Here is a 23,059-nt window from a genome sequence, read left to right on the forward strand (position 1 = left end):
TTGGGAAAAGATCTTTACCAGTCCTACATCCAATAGAGGGCTAAAATTCAATATATACAGGGAACTCAAGAAGTTAGACTCCAGAGAACCAAATAACCCTATTAAAATGGGGTACAGAGCTAAACAAAGAATTTTCAACTGAGGAATATTGAATGGCCGAGAAGCACCTAAAGAAATGTTCAACATCTTTAGTCGTCAGGAAAATGCAAATCAAAACAACTTTGAGCTTCTACCTCACACCAGACAGAATGGCTAAGATTAAAAACTCAGGTGACAGCAGATGCTGGCAAGGATGTGGAGAAAGAGGAACACTCCTCCATTGCTGGTGGGATTGCAAGCTGGTACGACTCTGCACCCATCCTTTAGGAAAATAAGTGTATTTTTAGCTGAGAGGGGATTGCACAGTACTTAAGCAGAGACTAGCCAAAACATAGAACCCAAACTGTCTCCTTCCAGATAGGACCATCAAAGGCCAGCCCAGTCTGCAGCACAGAGGAGTGAAAAGGTCCGTTAGTATTGGTTGGTATTTCAGTTTGCTTTGCTCAGGGCACGGGTGTGCAGACCTGAAAATCCTGAAGAAGCAGAAGTTATTTATTTTCTAAAGGCCTCGATGTTTCTCAAATGAATGTTTAAAAGATCCAGTACTTCCTCCTGAAGCTTCTTCATAAGGTGGTGAGTTTTTAGAGAAAACAAAGACCCGGGAATGGGGTGGATGTCCCCAAAGGGTTGAGTTTAACAGTTCTTTGCCCTGTTGTCATGAGTTGAGGATTTTGTGATCTCCGGTACAAGCTTTCTTCCCTCTTCTCCAGTTATCCAAAGTGTATCTAGCTAGCTATTCATAGGTCTTGCTCTCGAAATTTCTGCATCCAATTCTTCCAAGTACTGAATGTCTCTCATTTTGGTCAGCAGGCTGCCTCTCCTGAACTAGTCTGACTTGCAGCGATGGAGGGCAGGGGACCGCCTTTAGTCACTTGGTGGCGCGCGCGAGCCTCGCAAGGCCCTAGCAGCACCTGCTCTTGACTCCAGCCCCACCCGCACCCCTGTGCTCTGGGAACCGCGCCCCCAGTCGTCCCTTGCAGCAGAGCACCAAGAGCTCAGGGTCCCGCTGGGCAGCTGAGTGTCTTTCTTGTTTGGCCCTTGCAGAAGGTGTTGCGGGATGCGGGCGTCCCGGGCGCCAGCTTCCTTCCCGCTGCCGATCCCCAACCCCCGCCCATTCTCCCCTAGGCTCTGAAAACTGAAGGCTTCCCAGAACAGTTTAGGATCAGCCGCAGGACTACAGCTGCGCGGAGCTTTCGGGGAAGGACAGCCGCTCGCACTAGGGTGGCAGCGGAGCCTTGGGGTTGAGGAAGGGGGAGGGAAGGGCGTGTGCGTGTGTGTGACAGACTGTGGGGGGTGGCGGTCTCGATCTGAGCGAAGGAGAGGGCAGAGGATTGAGGCAGAGCTCTCTGGGTGTCCCCGCCCGCTCCTGCTCCCCGGCGCCCTTCACCATGGAATTGCGCGGAGTTGGGATGGACCACTGCAGCCACCAGGAGCTGGCTGTCGGGCCCAGGGATTCGGCAGGTACTCGCGCTTGGATGGCGAGGTAGGATGGCCGCGCAGCGCGATTCCTGCTGTCCCCACGCAGCGGTCCACCGGAGGTGCCGCTGACTCTCGAAGCGCACAGGGGTGTGGGCGGAGGCCGCCCAGCCGCGCCCGCACCTTCGCCAGTTGTTTCGCCTCTACCACCCACTCGCACCTGCCGCTGCGCGGATACCATGTCTAAGGCGGCTGGAGGCGCGGCGCCAGCGGCGGAAAGTTGTCCCTCGGCTCCGGCCGGCGCGTCGACACCCGCGGGCGTGGATGATCTATCTAAAGTGACGGACGAAGAGCTGCTGCAGTGGAGCAAAGAGGAGCTGATCCGCAGCCTGCGGCGCGCCGAAGCCGAGAAGGTGAGCGCGATGCTGGACCACAGCAACCTCATTCGCGAGGTCAACCGCCGTCTGCAGCTGCATCTAGGCGAGATCCGAGGGCTCAAGGTGAGTACTGGGCCTGGCAAGAAGGCTGGGCTGGGCGTGGCAGGGATCTGGGAGTCGCGGTGGGAGTAGGGTGGGAGAGCCGAACTTTCGTCCCTCCGTCAACAGGTGAGCTTCTCCCTTCTCCCAGGAGCACCCCTTGTCTCCATCTCCAGCCCTTAAAGTTTTCCAAACTTTGGAGGCCCTTTCTTTTCTTCTTAAGGGGACTTGGCATCTGGCTTTCTCTGATGCTTCTGAGACTAAAGGAATAAGAACCAAGGATGCCAGAAGTCAGAGAAGGGCACAGTGAACACAAGGGATCTTTAATGTCCTAAGGAACCAAGATGCTTCGGGAATTAGGTTACAGTACCCCTTGGGAGAAGACTAGCGAGCTTGCCAGCCCGGTACATCTTCACCTTTAGGGGTCGAATGTAGCTGCTCCTGCGCCGCCACTAGCTTTCTGGTGAGCAGAGGGCAAAGAAAGGACACCACTGCTGGGAACAGGAGAGGAGCCTCCTCGGGTACCACCCGAGGAGCCAGTGTGAGTGTAACTCGGTGCTGGGTGCAGGTGAGCATGGTCTACCTTCAAGTCTTTTCTAGCCCCCGTGATTTTCTTCCCTTACTAGGGTTGGCGTCATCTGGAACTACTTTGCTTTCCTGTTCTTTCCTCACTGGATTTCACATTAATTTTATTGAGCATGGGGTAGGGGCAAGTGTAGAAGGCGCTGGGTAAGTGTTCTTAGTGATGCTTTGTTTTTGAGCCAGGTCTACTCCCAAACCCAGGAACTTTCTTTTCTCTTTGGAGAGCTCCTATGTGCCAGCCAGGCTGCCGCAGACTCCTCGGGAACCGCCCTGACGCTGTGCACTGCAAACTTCCTTTGCTCACAGCTAGCCTGGAGCCTTCTGGTATTCCTTCCTCTCATTGTTCTGCTTTTGTTTATAGGAAGCCAGTCGAAAACGAAATCGGCATAGGAACCCCAGGGACCAAATTCCCTCCAGGCACAAAATGTTCCAGTGTCTCTCCTTTTCCTCTCGGATTCTCAGGGAGTAGGCACCATTCCTTAATTGTTCCAGCGCTCCAGCTCTGGGATTCTGGGGTGCTGAGGAATGTGAACGGACAGATGCTCCAGACTTTCCTATGTGTGAGCCCCAGCGGAGATGGCTCTCTCAGGTCCAAATCTGATGTCACACAGTGCCTAGAGTGGGTGCGGATACGACTATTCCCACAGCCAAAATATTTCTCGTTTTAGTTTATTACTAATGAGTATTTATTAAGTACTAGACTCCTTGAGGAAATGAGAGGAAGGGTAGAATAGAAGGAATATGGTCTTGGAAGTAAGTTTGAAGAATCCTCCTTTATTAGGATGGCCTTGATTTATTGATTAATAAAATGTAAATGGTAAGGTCTACTTCCTAAGGTGCTATGAGAATAAGCTACAACAAAGTAGAGAGGTTTGACGCTGGAAACTGTGGTAGTTACCGTCAGGAGAAAGCATGAAGTAGACCCATGTGCCTCCAGGAGCTGGGTTTCTTGGCAAGGCTGGGCAGTAGAGCTTGCTCGTGATGCTCCAGTTTAGTGTTCTTCCATGGTTTGAAATGCAATGTGGCTCGGGAGAGTTTTTAATTAATTTCTAAAGATTTCACTCAGATGAAAAACTAATATTAATCACTCAAGAAATCCTTGGAAGTTCTTTTAGGCTGTGTATGATATGTAAGTCTAGGAGAGGGCAGGGAGGAACAGCATGAGTGAAACATTATCTGGTCATCCCTCCAGTAGCCTCATTTGGAAAAATAACTATGGAGACAGTTAAGAGCAATTTTTCTTCAAGTGGACAGCTTAGAGGTTTGGATTCATAAACCAGTATTACAGGGCTTAGTGGGCTACGTCCTTATCAAGTTCAGAATCGGTGGACATGGTCACTATGATGTTCATGCCTGGCTTGGATTCCAGAACCCTGACGAGGGCAAGGTCATAAGGAAATGGCAGCACACAGACGCAAGGAAACCTGGGATGAGGTGGGATGCACTCACTCGGATGGAGGAGTAGGGGCACAGCACTCCTCAAGCTCAGTGTGCTTATTATATATGTTTGAACAGGGAGGCAGGGTTATCGCATGTAGGTGGACAAAGAGGTGAGGTTGTTATACATATCTGAACAAGGAGGAAGGCTTAGCTAATCTCCTATAGGCTGTCTCTGTAGGCTGTGAACATCCGGTGAAGGCAGAAAGTGGTGACACACTGTCAACTTTGCCATCCTTCTGAGCCTCACATGGAAGGCTTTGTCGATCCTGTGGGACTGTGGTATTAGGGTCCTTGACATGTTACCATCAGACATCACCCACTCCTTACAAGTCATCTTCCGTCGCAGACTCTGCCCCTCTTTGTTGTAGCCGTGGTAGAGCCCAGGCTTTTTTGTCCATCGTGAGTGTACTGTGATTGGAAGACTCTTCTTCTGAGGGCCAGTGTTCTCCCTTCCACTTTTCAGTTTAGATAGGAGTTTCCCTGGATTCCATAGTGAGCCATGATTGTGCCTGATTAAATGAGTGGTAGGAATACTTTCTTATTTTTGTTTTAACTGGAAGAAAGTGATTAAATTTTGGGGGCCTCTAAGGGCCTGGCACTCTTGAAGACTGTAAATGTTGTGTAATTGGGAGCACGACACCTTTCCGTGACCTTACTTTAAAAATCATATCTAAATCTTTTGAAGTGACAAGGTAGCAGTGCCAATGTACAGTTTGGTCAGCTCAGGGTAATGGATGGCCCATCCTCTCCAATCTTCTTATCTGTTCAGTGGTATATTATAATACTGTATAAGCTTTTATGAAGGTTAAACATTACACAGATAGAGTGAGGCCAAAGAGTTAAGAGTACTTTCTCAAGGCCACACAGATGTGAAATGTCCAAAACCAGCTTATCGGATACACTTTGTCCAGTGTGTGGACACAGCCATGAAGGGAGGAGATGTTGGTTAGAGTGTTGGCCAGTGTGCTCTAAGGATCGAAGAACAAGCTGTTCATATTGCTGAGCCTGGAATCCTGGTGGGGATTGTTTAGATGAACTGAGTAGCTACAGATTTGTTGCCCATATTACATTAATTTCACCACATTCTTTGTATATGTTAGTTTGATGTTGCTGTGATAAAACACCATGACCATGTCAGAGCAGGAGGCTGAGAGCTCAGACCCCCAACTATAAGCATAAAGCAGGTAATAGGGATAACAGGAAGTGGCGAGAGAGGTCTTTTGACTCTCAGAGCCCATCTCCAGTGACACACTTCTTCCACCAAGGCCACACCTCCTAAATGCCCCCCAAATAGGATAACAACAGCAACCGGAGACTTTGGAGCCATGTTCAGATAGCTGAGCCTGTTAGGGGTGGTGATGTGTGGGGGCATTATCGCACTATCATTCGAACCACTGTATTCCTTAACTACCAATGTCAAGAATTGTAGAAAACAATTCTTCTTGTACTGGAGCTATAGCTCTTGGTTGAAATCTTGAGTAGATTTAACTTTTAAAATGCACTTTAAGCACTTAGGGTAATATCTTATGGCTTATGGAGATATTAAAAGGAAAGCTAGTGGGTTTTTTTTTTTTGTGTTTTGTTTTTGTTTTTTAGAAAGACCACATCTTAATACGTCAGATTTAAAGAGCTAGTTCACAAGATTACTAGTTCAATCTGGTTGTTTCATCAGAGGTTGAAAAATTAGACCAACATTGAAGACAAATAATATTCCCCAAAACATTAATAATAGGAAGAGGGAGCTATGGGAGGTGTGAATGGGTGCTGGCTAGACCACCTGCTTTGGGGTCTTGGAAAAGCCTCCATTTCATTTCTTAAGGAAGACATGATAACACTTCTGTGCATTACAGTTCTAGGTCAGCCATGAACAGTCATAGCATAGACAAATTTGAGTGTTTTCAGGTGGAAATTCATTCAAATGAAGGGCAACACAATTTGAAGTTCATCTCAAATGCCTGGATAGAGCTAAATGTCAAATAATTTTTTAATCTTATCAAGATTGATTTTGTTTGGAATCATTTTCTCTGAATATCCAAAGCTTCTAATTTCCTCTAAAGCATCGATATCAAGGGCTAACCCTCCTATTGTCCACTCCAACATAACGAGGGCTATCTAAAAAGAACATGGGATTCTTTCTCAGCAGCTACAGCTGTAGCTTGTTTGGGCAATAGGTTTAGAGCTTTAAAGCATTGAGATACCCATAAACACACACACACACACACACACACACACACACATGTATATATAGTGTCCACTGTATACCGCTTAGCGTGATAAGTGTGTTGCATGTACAGAAATATCAGACATTTGCTTCTTACATTGTCAGGGCTCTAGATGAGAAATGAGATGAGGTGATGTCTAGTGAATGCGCAAGTATGTCAAAGGCTTATGTGTTGGATAAGAGAGTCATTTCATCATGATAGTATTATGGTTCTGGGGGATACTTCTCAGAGAAATCTCTCATATTGTGTAACTTCCTTCATACCAGTAAGATATTTTCTACTTGGAAATAGTCAGATAGAAAAGGGATTTATTAATTTTCCCTGGCAATGGGAGGTACCTGAAATGTTTCAGGACAGGCTCAACATGCAGAAACTTTTTGAAGACCAGTCTGGCAAGGAGTGCTGACTGAGGTTAGTGAGGGAAGACAGAAGACAAGTGGCTGAAGGTAGGAGGAAGAGTCAGGTTTTCAAACCCCTAGCATTTTTCATACACGTTACTACTGTCTGGATTTGCTTTCTGATACTCTGTTACCAGAGTGAATGCTGTAAGATGTTGGGTTCTAGGGTTCATTAATGTTCATGAACATTCCTAACATTTTCAGTAGTACCTAGTACATAGTCTGTGATTACTAACTCTTTGTGATTGAACAAACGAATCACTATTCATGCTACAGAAGTAGACAGAGACAGAACATTTGAAGCTCTGTGGCACTTGAGGGATTTTTCACTGTATCCTAAGGGGAATGGGAAGCTATTAAAGCTTCATGACAGGAGGAAAAAAATTAATATTTGGAAGTCCAAGTTCCAAAGATTTGTTTGGCTCAGAAATGGAAGGTGAGGGTGTCCAATATGGACAACCTTGTATTCTTATAAAGAGCAATAGGTGGAGGTAACATTTGCTAGGGAATGGTACTTTGGAAGAGCAGTATTAGAATAGCAGTAGCTTTGGCTTATGTTTAAAGGTGAGTTGCCTGGGTGAATTTCCAGTGGCTACGGCCAGTGAGGGTGGAAAAAAATGCCCCTAATGGGGTATCTGTGCTTTTCTTAAGGAGTTGAGGAAATGGGGTGGCTCATGCTTTGTTATTTCTGAAAACTTCACATCAGCTTTTTCAAAGTGCTACCTCAGAACTGCTCAGCATTTTCAAGCCATAAGAAATTTTCTTTTTTATCTCTTCTCTTCTCCTTTCTTCTCTCTTTTTCTTTCACTGGCATAAAACTCACCAGGGTTGCCTAAATTAGCCTTAAGGTCCTAGAAAGGCTCCTGCCTCAGCCTCGAGGGTTCCTGAGATTGCCTATGTGAACCACCATACCACCATCTTGTTTCTAGAGTTTAGGGCAGGGAAATCCTATCATTAGGCAAGTTTCCCATTTATCAACTGGCTATTCCCTAATTGCTGGCTGAGCGAAGCTCCTTAAAGCCCAGGCTCTTCTGTGAAACACTCTTAAATATTATCTCCTAAACATTGGGATGGAAAACTGAATAAAATAACTGGTAGAGTATCCCTTATGGAACATAATTAATACCTACAGTTTAACCTTATGGTTATCGTCATTTTCATCTTTCTGTGGTCTGTCACCTGGCCTGCAGTGGCTCTCAGCCTTCCTAATGCTGCGACTCTTTAATAGCATTCCTCATGTTGTGATGACCTCCTCCATAAAATCATTTTCTTTGCTACTTCATAGCTATAATTCTGCTTCTGTTATAAATCCTAATGTGAACATTTTTGTAGATAAAGATTTGCTAAAGGGTTTATAAACCATATGTGAGAACTACTATAAGGATTACTTAGTTCTGGGGCTTTCCATATTGAGGGTCTAGATGAAATGCTACCTCTTCTGTCTGCTTCCCTTGAACTTCCATCTCTCTTTTCAGGATATTAACCAGAAACTCCAAGAAGACAACCAGGAACTGAGGGACCTATGCTGTTTCCTGGATGATGACCGGCAGAAAGGCAAAAGGGTGTCCCGGGAGTGGCAGAGATTGGGTCGCTACACAGCTGGAGTAATGCACAAGGAAGTGGCCTTATACTTGCAGAAGCTGAAGGAGCTGGAGGTGAAGCAAGAGGAGGTGGTGAAGGAGAACATGGAGCTTAAGGAACTCTGCGTGCTGCTGGACGAGGAGAAGGGCGTAGGATGTGCCGGCAGCCGCTGCTCCATCGACAGCCAGGCCAGCCTGTGCCAGCTGGTGGCCTCTGCTGCCCCCTATGTGCGGGATGTGGGTGATGGCAGCAGCACCTCCAGCACTGGCAGCACTGACAGTCCAGACCACCACAAACACCATGCAAGCGGGGGCAGCCCTGAACATTTACAGAAGCCCCGGAGCGAGGGCAGCCCAGAGCACACAAAACACAGGAGCACTAGCCCTGAACATCTACACAAACCCAGGGCTTCTGGGACCCCAGATCACCCCAAAGCACTGAAAGGACCCAGCCCTGAGCACCACAAGCCCTTGTGCAAGGGCAGCCCCGAGCAACAGAGGCACCCACATCCAGGGAGCAGCCCAGAAATGCTGCCCAAGCACGTGTTGAGTGGGAGCCCTGAACATTTCCAGAAGCACAGGCCGGGAGGCAGCCCAGAACATGCCAGGCACAGCGGAGGGAGCCCTGAGCATCTTCAGAAACATGCCCTTGGTGGGAGCCTGGAGCACCTCCCCAGAGCCAGGGGAACAAGCCCAGAACATCTCAAACAACATTATGGAGGCAGCCCTGATCACAAACATGCCGGTGGCAGTGGAGGTAGTGGCGGCGGGGGCAGCAGGGAGGGCACCCTCCGGCGGCCTGCTCAAGAGGACTCATCACCCCATCACCGGAATGTCTACAGCGGCATGAATGGTGGGTCAGTACGCGCTGGGAGCTGCTTTGGCCTGGCAACTCAGTAGACCACTAGGAACGCAAAGTGGATCTCCAGCAGTAAATGTTAGGAAAAGGGAGCTTTGCCTAAGGGGTGGGTAGGTAGGAGATCTAACATTTTCCAGGAATAAAGATCATGTATTTCTTCTCCCTTCTCCCCTTACTTTTTATCTTATACAATTATCAGCCAGAAGGAGCTTGGGTGTGAGGGGTTACAGAGGAAATGTGAGCTGTTCATCTTGGGCTGCTGAGTTGCCGGGGGGGAAAATCTATTCTTTATTGGATTAAAAAAAAAAAATAGATTTTTTAACTGTGTCCTTGAACAGTCTCTTAGCTGCATGCTGTTTCTTACCAGGCATTACTTGTGGCATGGTTTCCAAATGAATCCAGTGAATAGCTTATGTACAGGAAGAAATGAATATTTTAAAGCAACAACGAAATTTCATGTTCTTAAACAGACTCCATGGGGTTTGCTTAAGTATCCGTGTATGTGCCTTTATCTTGATTTTTTTTTTTATTTTCTATTGGGTTGTGATTAAAGCATCAATTGTGACCTTTACTATTTGTATTAAAATGTAGCAAATGGTCCGTTCCCTACTCAGATCCTATTACCCCTTCACCAACGTCTCAACCATATTCTGAGTCTGATGCACTTACTTGGCAGGAGACATCTTTCTGGGTCAGTTCAATGTGCCTGTTAAAAAGGTGCTTCTGTCTAGAGTCTAGAAAGTAGAACATCCACTGTAGCTGTTGAGGTGACATTAGATTAGAGCTCTTAAACCTTTTGGAAGAGGCTTAATTTTCTGCATCCTGGTTCTAAAATCACTTTTAACTTGAAAAAAAAATTCTTAAAGAAAATAAAGTAGCTCTACCGTCCACCCCCAGCCCTGCCATCCAGTTCTTTTGTTGGGTTGCAGTGGTCATGACTGGCTTTTATCAACTGTGGGGTTTCCATTCAAGATGTGTGAGGTTTATCATTCTATTTGAAATCTGCTCCAGAGTCTGTGGACAGCCTGCTCCAAGCAGGGATGGAGGTGGTTGCCAGTTTTTAGTAGTGACACAAAAGGGTGAGTTTTCAGTACTGTAGCTGGGGATTGACCTGTTCCATTTCATCCTTCTCACTAGTGTTAAAATGGACTCTGGACACTTGCTGTCCAGTACCCTGTGCTCTGAGTGAAAAGGAAGAAAAGAGGGAGCAGGCAGGGAAAAGGCAAGGCTGTTGCTTTCTTTGTTGTGCACATTGAGAGGTGGCTGGGGGGAGCCAGTTCCCTGTTGTCCTGCAGCTTTGGCCTCACAGTTCTCCGCAAGAGCCCAGAGTCATCTAGAAAGACAGTTCAGTTGCAGCTGTCCTGAGAGGGGCCACCGGTTATGATGCTTGTCTTCAATGGCCACAGTGGGTTAATGGAAAAGTAAAATTAATGCCTTGTCCATTTGTGATTACTCTTTAATGAGCTTGAGAAGTAACTGTACTATTTTAAGGAAACCTTTCTTAAGCAAAAAAGACTGAGATGCAAAATGGTTCTTTAAAGTACAGCTTATTATTTTATCTTACTGTGTATAAACAATTATTTTTATCTACAAATTGTTGCATAAATATATTAGGTAAAATGGGTATATTGGTTCTCTCTATATATGTATATATGTATATATATGTATATAGTTCCTATATATATACACACACATATATATATATATAGTGGCATGGTTAAATCAATCTAATTAGCATATCTATCCTACAGCTTACAAGTTATGTTTGTGGAGAGACATTTGAAGTTTGCTTTTTTATTTATTTTGAGATATGTAAGATCTTGTTAATGCCTATAATCATTCTTCTGTGCCTACCTTCTCTGCCTTTCTGTCTGTCTGAAACATTTAGCTCAGTGGTAGAGTGTTTGTGTAGCAAGTGTAAAGGACCTGAGTTTGGTCCTTGACTCTGAAAATAAATCAGTTGATCAAATATGTTTGTCTGTTCTTAGATTTTTCTATCTCATCCCTATGGTCACTGTGTCTTTAGAAGTTTTTGTATTGTACTATGTTGTTTTCATTATAATTAAGTTATAATATATTTTAAAATTGAGTGTGAATTCTTCAGCCTTCTTCTTTTGTTTAACATTGTTTTGGATATTCAAGGTTATTTATATATTCATTTTAATTTTAAGAATTTTTAAAATCATCTATTTGGAAAATGTCATTGGGGTTTTGGTAAAGATTACATCGATTCTATAGTCTATGATTGTAGAATATTCTTTAGTTTATCTCTTTTTTATTTATTGTATCATTTTTTATAGTTTTTAGTATACAGGTCCTTTACTTCCTTGATTGTGTGTGTGTGTGTGTGTGTGTGTGTGTGTGTATGTGTGAGTGATATTGGTGGTGCATGCACATATGTGTTCTTATATAAAGTTTAGAGGAAGAACATCAGGAGTCATGTGGTATCACTCCTCTTATTCCCCAGAGACAGTTTCTCTTATTGAACCCACACACTGAGCCCTCAGTGCCCAGCTTTCAGGTACATTCTGGGCTATACCTGGCTTTTTATGTGGGCACTGGGGATTATAACTAAGGTCCTTATGCTTGCATAGCAAGTGGTCTCACCAGATCCCTCATTAAATTATATAGATCTTTTTTGCTATCTTTTTGTTGTTTTTCCTTGTATAAATGGGGACACCCCCTTAATTTCCTTGTTGAGTATCTAATAGAATTGTTACCTATTTGAGGATTCTAGGTTTATGTCTTTTAACTTCACCTAATTTGATTACCAGGTGTAATAAGTTTTTGTTTTGTTTTGATTTTTTTATCTGTAGATACTTTAGAGATTTCTCTAGACAAATCATGTTATCAGCAAACACAGTTCATGTCTTCCTTTCCTATCAGGATGAGTTTGATTTCTGCCTTGGCTAGGGTTGTCAAACCTTTCATAAATAGAGTGGCAGGAGTGAGTATCTTAGAGGAGAACTTATCTTCTGAGTTTGAGGATAGCGTGAGCCATGGGTTTATCAAGCTAGCCTTGACTAGTCTGAAACTCGTTTTTTTCTATAATCTGTTGACTTTCTTTTTATAAAAAGATGTTGCTTTCAAGGGTAGGGCTTCAGATAAAGATGATATTATATATGACTTATTACTACCTGAATTCATGTAAACTTAGTGGGCTAAAGAAATGAATTTTAAAATTTAGCAGTATAATAATTTAAATCTAGTAGAAGGATTATATGATTGAAAAATTTCATAGCTACTTCAGTTCTTGTCACCAAGTGTTTTCATTCCTAAGTAATGGCTCTTCTGCTAAGAGTTGATAGTCTCACCAGAGTGTAATTCCAGTACATGTGCACTGCATTTTTATTTCTGTAATTAATTGGAAACTGAAGTGGCTCAATGAGATATTTACGGATCATCAACCTGTAAACTTGGGCATTGGTAACTTGTATTTATTCCACCATTACAAATTAATTTTTGATATGGATGGTAAGACATACTTTTCCCTGCTTTTAAATCCACACACAATTTGTTGTAATCATTGGTGTATGAACAGATAAGAACCAGCCAGGAAGTTAATCCTGAATTACAAATTGGCTGAGTCATTTCCAGAGCCACTCTGTTTGGGGCTGGTGTGAAATATGAGTGCTGTGGATTAAGCTCTTGCATATTTTTGCATGAACAAAAAGCACATGAAAGCTAGTGGGAAAATGGTTTGGACTGTGGCAGACTGAAACTGGTAAACTCTGTGCTGGGAAGGCATTGTCTTCTCAGAGGATGTGTATCTCCATAACCACACCCATGCACACTAAGGAAATCTATCCCCAAACATATCTTAGCTAACTGTGTCTCAGCATCTTTAAATCCTCTCATGTTTTTAGTTCTTGAACTTTATCTATTAGTTTCCTTCTGTTGTCACACTTGATGTAATCATCTTAATCTAGAAAACAAAGGGAGATTTTTAGATACCTTTTCCCTCTTTAAACTTCTAACCTCTTATAATTATTCCTTATAGCTGTTTGAAAATCAACAAAAGCAGCATACATAGGCATGTATATTCTAGACTAACCAAAATCTTCATGCATGGACATACTTGCTTGTGTTTTTTTTTTCTCTTTCTAGCTTATAGACAGACAAGAGTTCCATTTTCAAAAAATGAAGTAGATTCAACATTTAATTCATCTCAACATTAAGGAAAATTCCTGTTTATTAAAATTGCTTATTGTATTCCAGATTTGTAATTACAGAAATCATAAGTAGCTATTTCTAGCTATAAATATATACAAACAGAACCTCAAACATTGAAAAGATGGGTTTTATTTGCCTGACTGTTGAAATGAGACATTGAGTTAAGTTTCCTAGGAGGTGCAGGGATCTTCTTTTTCAGGTTTTGCTTGCAGATTCCAGCTGGAGGGTCTTTATGACTCTGGTTCTTTTAGCAACCATCTTCTCTGTTATTGATTTCAGACAGAGACAGTTTACCCACTGAGCATTACCAGTGAGTCAAATAGTTTTAGTAAACAGTTAAAAGTTTTGAATTCCAGAGGCATAGATCTTTGTTTATCATAAAACAAGAAGAAAAACACAGAAGGAAAACTAGCCTTTATGGTATTCTTTTTCTTTTGAAAGTAAGAGGAACATAGAATGATCTCTTTGTGTCCTTTGAGCACATTTCTTTTTTTTTCTTTGTTGATTTTTATTTAATCTTCTCTCATATAATACATCCTGACTGCAGCTTCTCTTTCCTCTGTTCCTCTTAGTTCCCTGTACCTTCCATCTCTTGCAGGTTCCACCCCCAGGGACATAAACTGAACACCACACAACAAGATACACTAAGACCAGGCACAAACCCTCACATCAAGGCTGGGTGAGGTGATCCTTTAGAAGGAAAAGATTCCCAAGAACAGGCTAAAGAGTCAGAGACACCTCTTCTCCCACTCTCAGGAAGGCCCCACAAACACCAAACCAACAACTATTATATATATATATATATATATGTATATATATATATATATATACACACATATACGTATATGTATATGTATATGTATATATGTATATGTATATGTATACACATATACATATATATATAAAGAATCTATCACAGACCCACACAGGTTCCACAATTGCCTCTTCAGTCTCTGTGAGCCCTATCTTGCCTACTTGATCCCATTTGTCATGCTCTCTCAGTGTCCTCGACTGCTCTGATTCCCACAATTCCTTCTCTCCTTTCTTCTGTGGGGTTTTCTGAGCTCTGCAGGGTAGGTAGGCGCATGAGGGACCTAATGGAGACTTCCAGCCTAGGCTCTCTCTTTTTGTTTAATGTTTGGCTGTGGGTCCCTGCATCTGTTCTTAGCTGCTAAAGGCAGCCTCTCTGGTGATGACTGGGCTAAGGCTAGGCTAGGCACTGATCTATTGTATAGCAGAACTCCTTCAGGATTTATTGATTTTTTGTTGTTGTTTTGACAGTTGTGTTTGTCCTAGGTCTCTGGACTATCCAGCCTCCAATTTCTGGTCAAGCAGTCAGTGTTCATCATGGGCTCCCTGTGCTGACGTAGGCCTCAAATTAGACTAGCCATTGGCTGGCTGCTCTGACAAGGTCTGTGCCACCATCACTTCAGCAACACAATAGGCAGGACAGGTTGTTGTTCAAAGTTTTTGTGGCTGGGTTGCTGTTCCAATTCTACCACTAGAAACCTTGCCTGGTTACAGAATATGACTGTATCAGGCTCCGTAGCCTTCATTACTAGGAATCCTTGCTAGGGTTATCCTCATAGAATCTTGGGAGTTTCCACTACACTAGCTTGCCCAATTACCCCCAAGATATTCTCTAGCTCCAGTTATCTCTCCCCTATATTTTTTCTTCTCATTCCTTCTCCTCAACCTGATCCCTTCTAATCCCATCCCCATCTGTCCCCAGTTCAGCCACAAAATCTATTTTGTTTCTTCTTTCCAGGGAGATCCAGTGTCCATGGTAGAGCCTTCCTTGTAATTAAACCATCTCTGGGCCTGGGGATTGTAGCATGGCTATCCTTTAATTTATAGCTAATATCCAGTTATAAAGGAGCATATACCATGGTTATTTTTATGGGTCTAGGCTACTTCACTCAGGATGATTTTTTTTTCATTTCATTCATTTGACTTGAAATGTCATTGTTTTCAACTGAAAAATATCCTACTGTGTATATGTACCATGTCTTCTTTATTCATTTTTTGGTTGAGGGACATCTAGGTTATTTCTAGTTTGTGGCTATTATAAATAAAGCTGCTATAGATATGGCTCAGCATGTTTCTTTGCAATAGGACATCTTTTACGTATATGTCTTAAGAGTGGTATAGCTGAATCTTGAGATAGATCAATTCCCAGTTTTCTGAGGAAGCACCATATTGATTTCCATGGTGACTGTAGAAGTTTGCACTCTCACCATCAACAGAGGATTGTTCCATTTGCTCCATACTAGTCATTAAGATAGGTGTAAAATGGAATCTCAGAGTGGTTTCAGATTTGTATTTGTCTGATAACTAAGGATGTTGAACCTTTAAAAAGAAGTGTTTCTCAGCTATAGGAGGTTTCTCTATTGAGAATTCTCTGTTTAGATCTTTCCCTCATTTTTAAGAATTGGACTACGCTCTTTGTTGATATTTAGTTTCTTTATATGTTTTGAATATTAGCCATCTAGAAGATGTGGGGTTGAAGAAAATCTTTTTCCATTCTGCTTTGTCCCTTTGATGGTATTGTCTTAGAGATACTTTTCAGTTTCATGAGGTTCCATTTGTTAATTGTTTATCTTGGTTCCTTTACTATAAGGATTCTGTTGATGAACTTGTCTCCTGTGTCAATGCTTTCAAAGCTATTCCTCATTTCCTTTTCGATCAGTTTCAGTCTATCTATTTTATGTAGAAGTCTTTGATCTACTTAGACTTGAGTTTTGCACAGGGTGATAAATATGGATCTATTTTCATTCTTCTACATGCTGATATCTAGTTAAGACCAGCACTGTTGCTTGAGGATACTTTCTTTTTCCCAGTGTGTATTTCTGGCTTTTGTTTTTTTAATCAAAATTATACATAGGTACATGGATTTATGTCTGGCTCTTCAATTTGCACCAATCGACATGTCCATTTTGATGCTAATACCATGTGGCTTTTATTACTAGAGCTTGAAATCAAGTATGGTGATACATCTTGAAGATCTATTACTGTTCAGAATTATATTAACTATTCTGGATTTTTTTGTTTTTCCATATGAAGTTGAGTATTGTCCTGTCAAGGTCCACAAAGAATTATGAAGGAATTTTTATGATTGCATTGAATCTGTAGATTGATTTTGGCAGGACGGTTACTTTTACTATGTTAATTCTACCAATCCACAATCAAGGGAGATATTTCCATTTTATGATATCTTCTTAAATTTCTTTCTTCAAATCCTTGACATTTCTGTCATACATGTCTTTCACTTTCTTGGTAAGAGTTATCATCCTAAGATATTTCATATTATTTGAGGCTATTGTAAAGATATTGTTTTCCTGATTTCTTTGTCAGTCAATTTGCCATTTGTATATAGAAGAGCTATTGATTTTATTTTAATTTTTTTATTTAATCTTGTATCCAGTAACTTTTCAGAAAATGTTTCTCAGTTATAAGAGTTCTCTAGTGGAATTTTTAGGGTCATTTATATATATTATCATATCAACCTTAAATATAATACTTAGGATAAAACTTGTATCCTCTTCATCCCCTTGAGTTGTCTTATTGCCGTAGGTGAAATTTTAAGTACTATATTGAATACATAGGGAGAGAGTAGGCAACATTTTCATGTTTCTGATTTTAGTGGAATTGCTTTGAATTTCTCTCCATTTAATTTGATTTTGGCTATAGGCTTGCTGATACTTGTCTATTATATTTAAGTGTATCCCATGTATCCCTAATCTCTCCAGTACTATCATGATGGGGTTTTGGATTTGTCAAAGGCCTTTTTTTTGGCATATAATGAGATGATATGTGAGTTTTTTTCTTTCAGTTTATTTATATGGTGGATTATATTTAGTGATTGCCTTGTGTTGAACCATCACTACATCTCTGCAATAAAACCTATTCGATCATAGTAAACAATCCTTTTATGTATTCTTGCAATTTGTTTTCAGCTATTTTATTAGTTTTGAATCTTTGTTCATAAGGAAAATTGGACTATAATTCTATTTGTTTGTTGATTCTTTATGGGGTTTGAGTATCAAGGTAACTGTTTCCTCATAAAATGAATTGAAAGTGTTTCTATTTTGTTGAATAATTTAAAGGAGTATTGGTGCTAGCTTTTCCTTGAAAACCTGATAGAATTTTTCAATAAAACGATCTGGCCTTAGGGTTTTTTTTTTTTTTTTTTTTTTTTTTTTTTTTTTGGCTGTTGTTTGGAGACTTTTAATGACTGCTTCTACTTTACCAGGGCTCACAGGTCTATTTCCGTTGCTTATCTGTCTAGCTTAAGCTTTGGCAAGTGGTACCTATCAAGAAAGTTATCTATTTTTTTTTTTAGATTTTCCAATTTGGTGGTTTAAAGTATGTCCTTATGATTCTCCTGATTTTGTTGCTGTCTGTTGTTGTCCCCCTGTTTGTTCCTAATGTTCTTAATTTTTATATTCTTTATCCATCTCTTAGTTTAGTTTGTCTATCTTATTGATTTTCTCAAAAAATCAACTCTTTGCTTCATTGATTTTTTTTTATATCATTCTCTTCTATTTTATTGATCTTTAGCTCTCAATTTGATTATTCTTGCCATCTTGGATGTGTGTATTTCTTTTTGTTCTAGAGCTCTGATGTAAGTTGCTAGTAAAAATTATCTCCAATTATTTTACATAGGCACTAAGTGCTGTAAACTTTCTTTCATTTTAGCACCATTTTCATTGTATTCCATGAGTTTGAATATGCTGTGTGTTTATTTCATTGAACTCTAGAAACTGATTTCTTCCTTCATGTCTGTCTAGGGTCATTTTTAATTCAGTAGGCAGTCAGTTTCCAGGAGAATTTATAGGCTTTCTATTGTTGATAACCAGATTTAACTCATGGTAGTCTGATAGGATGCAAGGAATTATTTCTATTTTCTTATATTTGTTGAGATCTGTGTTGTGTCCAAATTTGTGGTTGATTTTGGAGAAAGTTCCATGAGGTACTGAGAAGAAGGTATATTCTTTTGTTTTTGGGTGAAATGACCTATAAATATTCTGAAAAATTCTGTTAGGTTCCTTTTTTATGTCAATTAGCATCAGCATTCCTCTATTTAGTTTTTGTCTGGATGAAGTGATCCAACTCTCAGTGTGTGAGCATCAGTATGTAACATAAGCTTTGGAAGTGCTTCTTTTAAAAAAGTGGATGCCTTTGTGTTTGGGACATAACTGTTATGAATTGATACATCATCCAGGCAGTGGTGGTGCACACCTTTACTCCTAGCACTTAGGAAGCAGAGGCAGGTGGATTTCTGAGTTTGAGTCCAGTCTGGTCTACAGAGTGAGTTCCAGGACAGCCAGGACTACACAGAGAAACCCTTTCTTGAAAAAAACAAACGAACAGAACCCCAAACAAACAAACAAACAAAAAAAGAATTAGTATATCATGTTGATGGATTTTTTTCCTCTGACTACACAATGTCCTTTCTCATCTTTTTAATAAATTTTGGCTTGGTCTATTTTTTTAGATAAAAAAATGACTACACCAGATTATTTTTCAGGTCCATTTGATAGGAATATCTTTTTCCAATCTTTACCTTGAGGTAATGGGTATGATTGATGTTGAGGTGTGTTCCTTGAGTGAAGCAGATGGATGAGTCCTGTTTTCATATCCATTGTGTTCATCTATGTCCTTTTATTGGGGGATTGAGTCCATTAATAGTGAATGATATTGGTGGCTAATGATGTTAATTCCTATTATTTTGTTGTTGGTTTTGGTGGTGGTGATGGTAGTCATGGTGGTGGTGGTGGTGGTATATGTGTGTATGTGTGTGTATGCTTCCCTTCCTTTGGTCTTTGCAGTGTGAGATCTTTTATTTCTGGTATTTTTGTGTGTGTAGTTAACCTCCTTGGTTTGGCTTTTTCCTTCTAGCACATTCTGTAAGGCTGGATTTGTAGATAGATATTGTTTAAATTTGATTTTATCACAAAATGTTTTATTTTCTCTATGGTGATTGAAAGTTTTGCTGAGTATTGTCATCTCTGCTGGCATCTTGGTCTTTTAGAGTCTGCAGCACTTCTGTCTAAGCTCTTCTGACTTTTAGTATCTCTACTGAGAAGTCATATGTGATTCTAACTATTTTATGTGTTAGTTGGTCTTTTTTCCTTTGAAGTTCTTAATATTCTTTCTTTGTTCAGTATGCTTACTCTTTTGACTACTATGTTATGAGGGGATTTTCTTTTCTGGTTCAATATCTTTAGTGTTCAGTATGCTTATTGTACTTTGATAGACATGTCATTTTTTAGGCTAGGAAAATTTTCTTATATAGTTCTATTGAAAATATTTTCTGGGCCTTTGAGCTGGTATTCTTTTTCTACCTTAATTCCTAATATTCCTAGGTTTGATCTTTTCATAGTGCCCCTGATTTATTTCATATTTTGTCCCAGAAAGTTTTTAGACTTTAACATTTTCTTTGCTAGATATATTCATTTCTTCTAATGTAATTTCAATGACTTTGATTCTATCTCTCATCTATATTATGTTTACGAAGCTTGCCTCTGTAACTCCTATTCACCTATCTAGATTAATTTTATTTCTAGATTTCTTCTCAATTTGTGTTTTCTTTATTGCTTCTACTTCTATTTTCTAGTCTTGAACATTTTTATTCATTTTGTCCAACTATTTTTCTTTGCTTTCTTTAAGGGATTTATGAATTTCCTCCAATTTCTTTGTATTTCCCTGGTCTTTTGTAAGGGATTTATTCATTTCCTCTTTAAGAACCTCTATCACCATGATTAAGTTGGTTTTTAAGATCTTTTCCTTGTGCTTCAGCTGTGTTGAAATATTTAGCGCCTGCTGTGGTAAAATAGCTGGGCTCTGGTCATGATGTATTGCCTTGTGGTTGGTTGTTTATCATGTTCCTATGCTAGTGTCTAAGCATCTGGGTCTGGGATGATTATAGTGCTGATTTCTGAGTTCCTCTATGTTGGGCATGTATTTTGTTCCTTTTTTTTTTTTTTTTTTTTTTTTGTCTCCTCTCCAGTCCTCTGGTGTCGGTGTCCTATACTTGAATGTGGTGTTTCCATCAGTTAGGGGCTGGATTTCTTGCAGCCTCTATGGCTTCTGGCTGAACAGGTGGTGTCTGCCAGAGTTGAGGTCTTGGATAGGGCAACAAGAAGGATTGGCATGATTGGGAATAGGGTAGGGAGCACTGAGATAGGGGGATCTGAGGGCAGACAGTCTACCTGATGTTATCACTGCAGCCAGAGAGGCTTCTTGTTGAGCTGTGATTTTCTGCCTGAGTTAGGAACTAGGACATGACAGTGAGAAGGGAGGGAGGATTGAGGATAATAGGGGTGGTGCACCAAAAGAGTCAGGGAAGTTTAAAGGTAGGTGGTCTACTTGGACTTCTTTTGGTCAGTGTGGCCTCTGTTTGAACAGAGGGTCTCCACCTGAGTTGTTTTTCACTACATTTCAATGGACAGTAACTGTGCTTCTCTTTCTCATCACCTTATGCACCAGGACACATGGGAAGAAATTTTCTACTTGGCATAAGGCAAGGTCTCTTGAGAAATGCTTTTGGCCACATTGGTAGGAATGCCAGAGTTATAAGCTTAGCTCTTGAAAGTTTCTTATTCCTTCTTGTGTTGGCAGTTTAGAGACTATCTCTAGATTCAGAAAGAGAGGTTATATCTCCCAACAACTCTTTGTCCACAGGAGAAAACTTCGTCTAGATACTATCACTCCTTACAAGTTGGCAGAGAGCAAAATTAAGACAGGGTTTTCTGCTTTGCCCAGGCTAGTCTGTTTCCTAGTATACCTCCCCAGTGCCATGATTACAGGTAGCCCTGATTCATGAAACTTGTCTTCTATGAAGTGCTTTCCAACTTGACTGCAGACTAAATTTACTCTGTCTTTGAAATTATCAGTGGTTGAGGCCTTAACTCAAGTATGCATATGATGCTCACTGGATGCTCACCCTGTACACTTTTGGAAATCACTCACCAGGTATGAATGACCAGGCCAGGGGAAAATCACTCCATGTATAAGGAGGTGTGGCTTTCTGTGAATGCTTCAAACACTAAAGTATCCTGGGAAGAAGAATGATTATTTCTTCTTTCCTTTCACTAACTCCATGGGTAGAAGGACTGAAAATAGAACACAGGACTGGTGAGTCTTCCCTCCTTTCAACTGTAGGTCAAGGCTGTCCGAATGTTCAATTGCTTTGCAGTTAAAAAAAAAATCCATGTTTTTGGTTTTTGTCCTGTAGAAGTGTTTGACTAGATTCAGGGAAAGGTTGCCATGTGAGCAGTGGAGGGCTGCTTTACCATTTAAAGGTTGTGCATCCAGCTGGGAAAGAACATGCATGGCTTTTTTTTTTTTTTCATATAGCTTCCTAATTTGTTCACAAACAAATGCTACAGTGCTGAGTACTTCCCACAAGACAATGCCACATTTCAAATTCCCCATATTTTTAGTTGTTACACTACTTCTAGTTTTATACCAAGGTTATTATGAATAAGGAGAAACATGGCAAGAGTAGATTCATCTGTGAGAGTAAAATAACCCATGTAGGAGGAACTCTGTAGGATTTTTCCAGAGCAAGGTATGCAATGGTGTACCATAGCAGAAATGATCACTCTTACAAATCTGTTGTTTTGTTTTAAAATTAAAAGCCAGAACATTACTTATCTATGTATCCAGACAGTAGAAATTGAAGTTCTATTGAAAGATCTTTAATTTTGAAATGTTAGCACTGAATTTCATCTCTTATATGTTGTATTGTATTAAATAGTTAATGAAATACATAGTGCTTTTTCTTACTATCTTAGCATAATTTGGTAACCTTATTCATATTTTGATAGAAAATAATTGATGAAGTTTTATTCATGAAGATAACAAAGTATTTGAGAGGCCATTGGAAAACTTGGAAGGTTTGGGAATGAACCAGTTGTTGCTGCGATTGGTTCTCATCTCCCCTAAAAGTGAATCCACAAAGCCGTGCACGTTCTTTAAATCTAGGTGGCCAGTCTTTTCTGTAGGAAGATTACTTGTGTTTTCTTATGTGTATGTATTTATGTACATTTTGACAACTTAAATATTGTATCTGAAGAATGCAAACACTGAGCTGATTGTTTAGTCAAGCAAATATTAAAATGTCTCTGGCACCCAGCCACATGAGTTGTTGCTGTGAATTCAATCAAGAATCTCTTTCCACTGATGGAAAGCCTATTCTTTTACACCTACTTTAAAGCACTTAAATATGTCTATATTCTGACAATTGCATCTTTTAGAAGATATAATAAAACTAATATGGTCATTGAATTAATTGGAACTTAGAACAAACATGAGAAATACAAACTTCTGTGCTGTTGAGTATCATGAGGTAAAGACATTTAAAAAGTGACCGATGGATATAGGTGGATGGGTAGATGTTCATTCTCACATGAACAAGCAGATACTATGGGAATACAAACGATATAGAACTGTCTACTCAGTAATGATGCAGTATTCTGGAAGCATTGTTGTAGAGATCTCAGTTAAGCTCCAGTTAGAAACAGAAATGTGGCTGGGCAGTGGTGGTGCACGCCTTTAATCCCTTGGGAGGCAGAGGCAGGTAGATTTCTGAGTTTGAGGACAGCCTAGTCTACAGAGTAAATTCCAAGACAGCCAGGGCTATACAGAGAAACCCTGTCTTGAAAAAACCAAAACCAAAAACAAAAAAAAAAACCAAATTTTTCCAGACTGAAATTTCTGACAATAGTCATTAATATTTCTCAAATTGCATTCATATCCCTGCATGGACACCATGCTCTCAGTGGTACTTACTTCTACCCTCTGCAGG

General features: G+C 40.7%; 1 protein-coding gene across 9 annotated transcripts in view; it reads left to right on the forward strand.

The window, feature by feature from the left end:
- The first annotated feature begins 1,067 nt into the window (after positions 1-1,067).
- Ccdc85a (coiled-coil domain containing 85A) overlaps positions 1,068-23,059 on the forward strand; it is a 207,422-nt gene continuing 185,430 nt past the window's right edge. For 5 of the 9 annotated variants that reach the window (XM_031338961.1, XM_031338963.1, XM_031338964.1 and 2 more), the window contains exons 1-2: positions 1,068-2,015; positions 8,109-9,066. In XM_031338961.1, the coding sequence (XP_031194821.1) occupies positions 1,755-2,015; positions 8,109-9,066 (1,219 nt within the window). In that variant the 5' untranslated portion in view covers positions 1,068-1,754. Of the gene's footprint in view, positions 2,016-8,108; positions 9,071-23,059 lie in introns of all 9 variants that reach the window. The other 4 variants (XR_004109711.1, XR_004109710.1, XR_004109712.1 and 1 more) reach the window with 2 other exon arrangements.

This window comes from Mastomys coucha, unplaced genomic scaffold (assembly GCF_008632895.1).
Source record: "Mastomys coucha isolate ucsf_1 unplaced genomic scaffold, UCSF_Mcou_1 pScaffold22, whole genome shotgun sequence".
Lineage (NCBI taxonomy): Eukaryota > Metazoa > Chordata > Mammalia > Rodentia > Muridae > Mastomys > Mastomys coucha.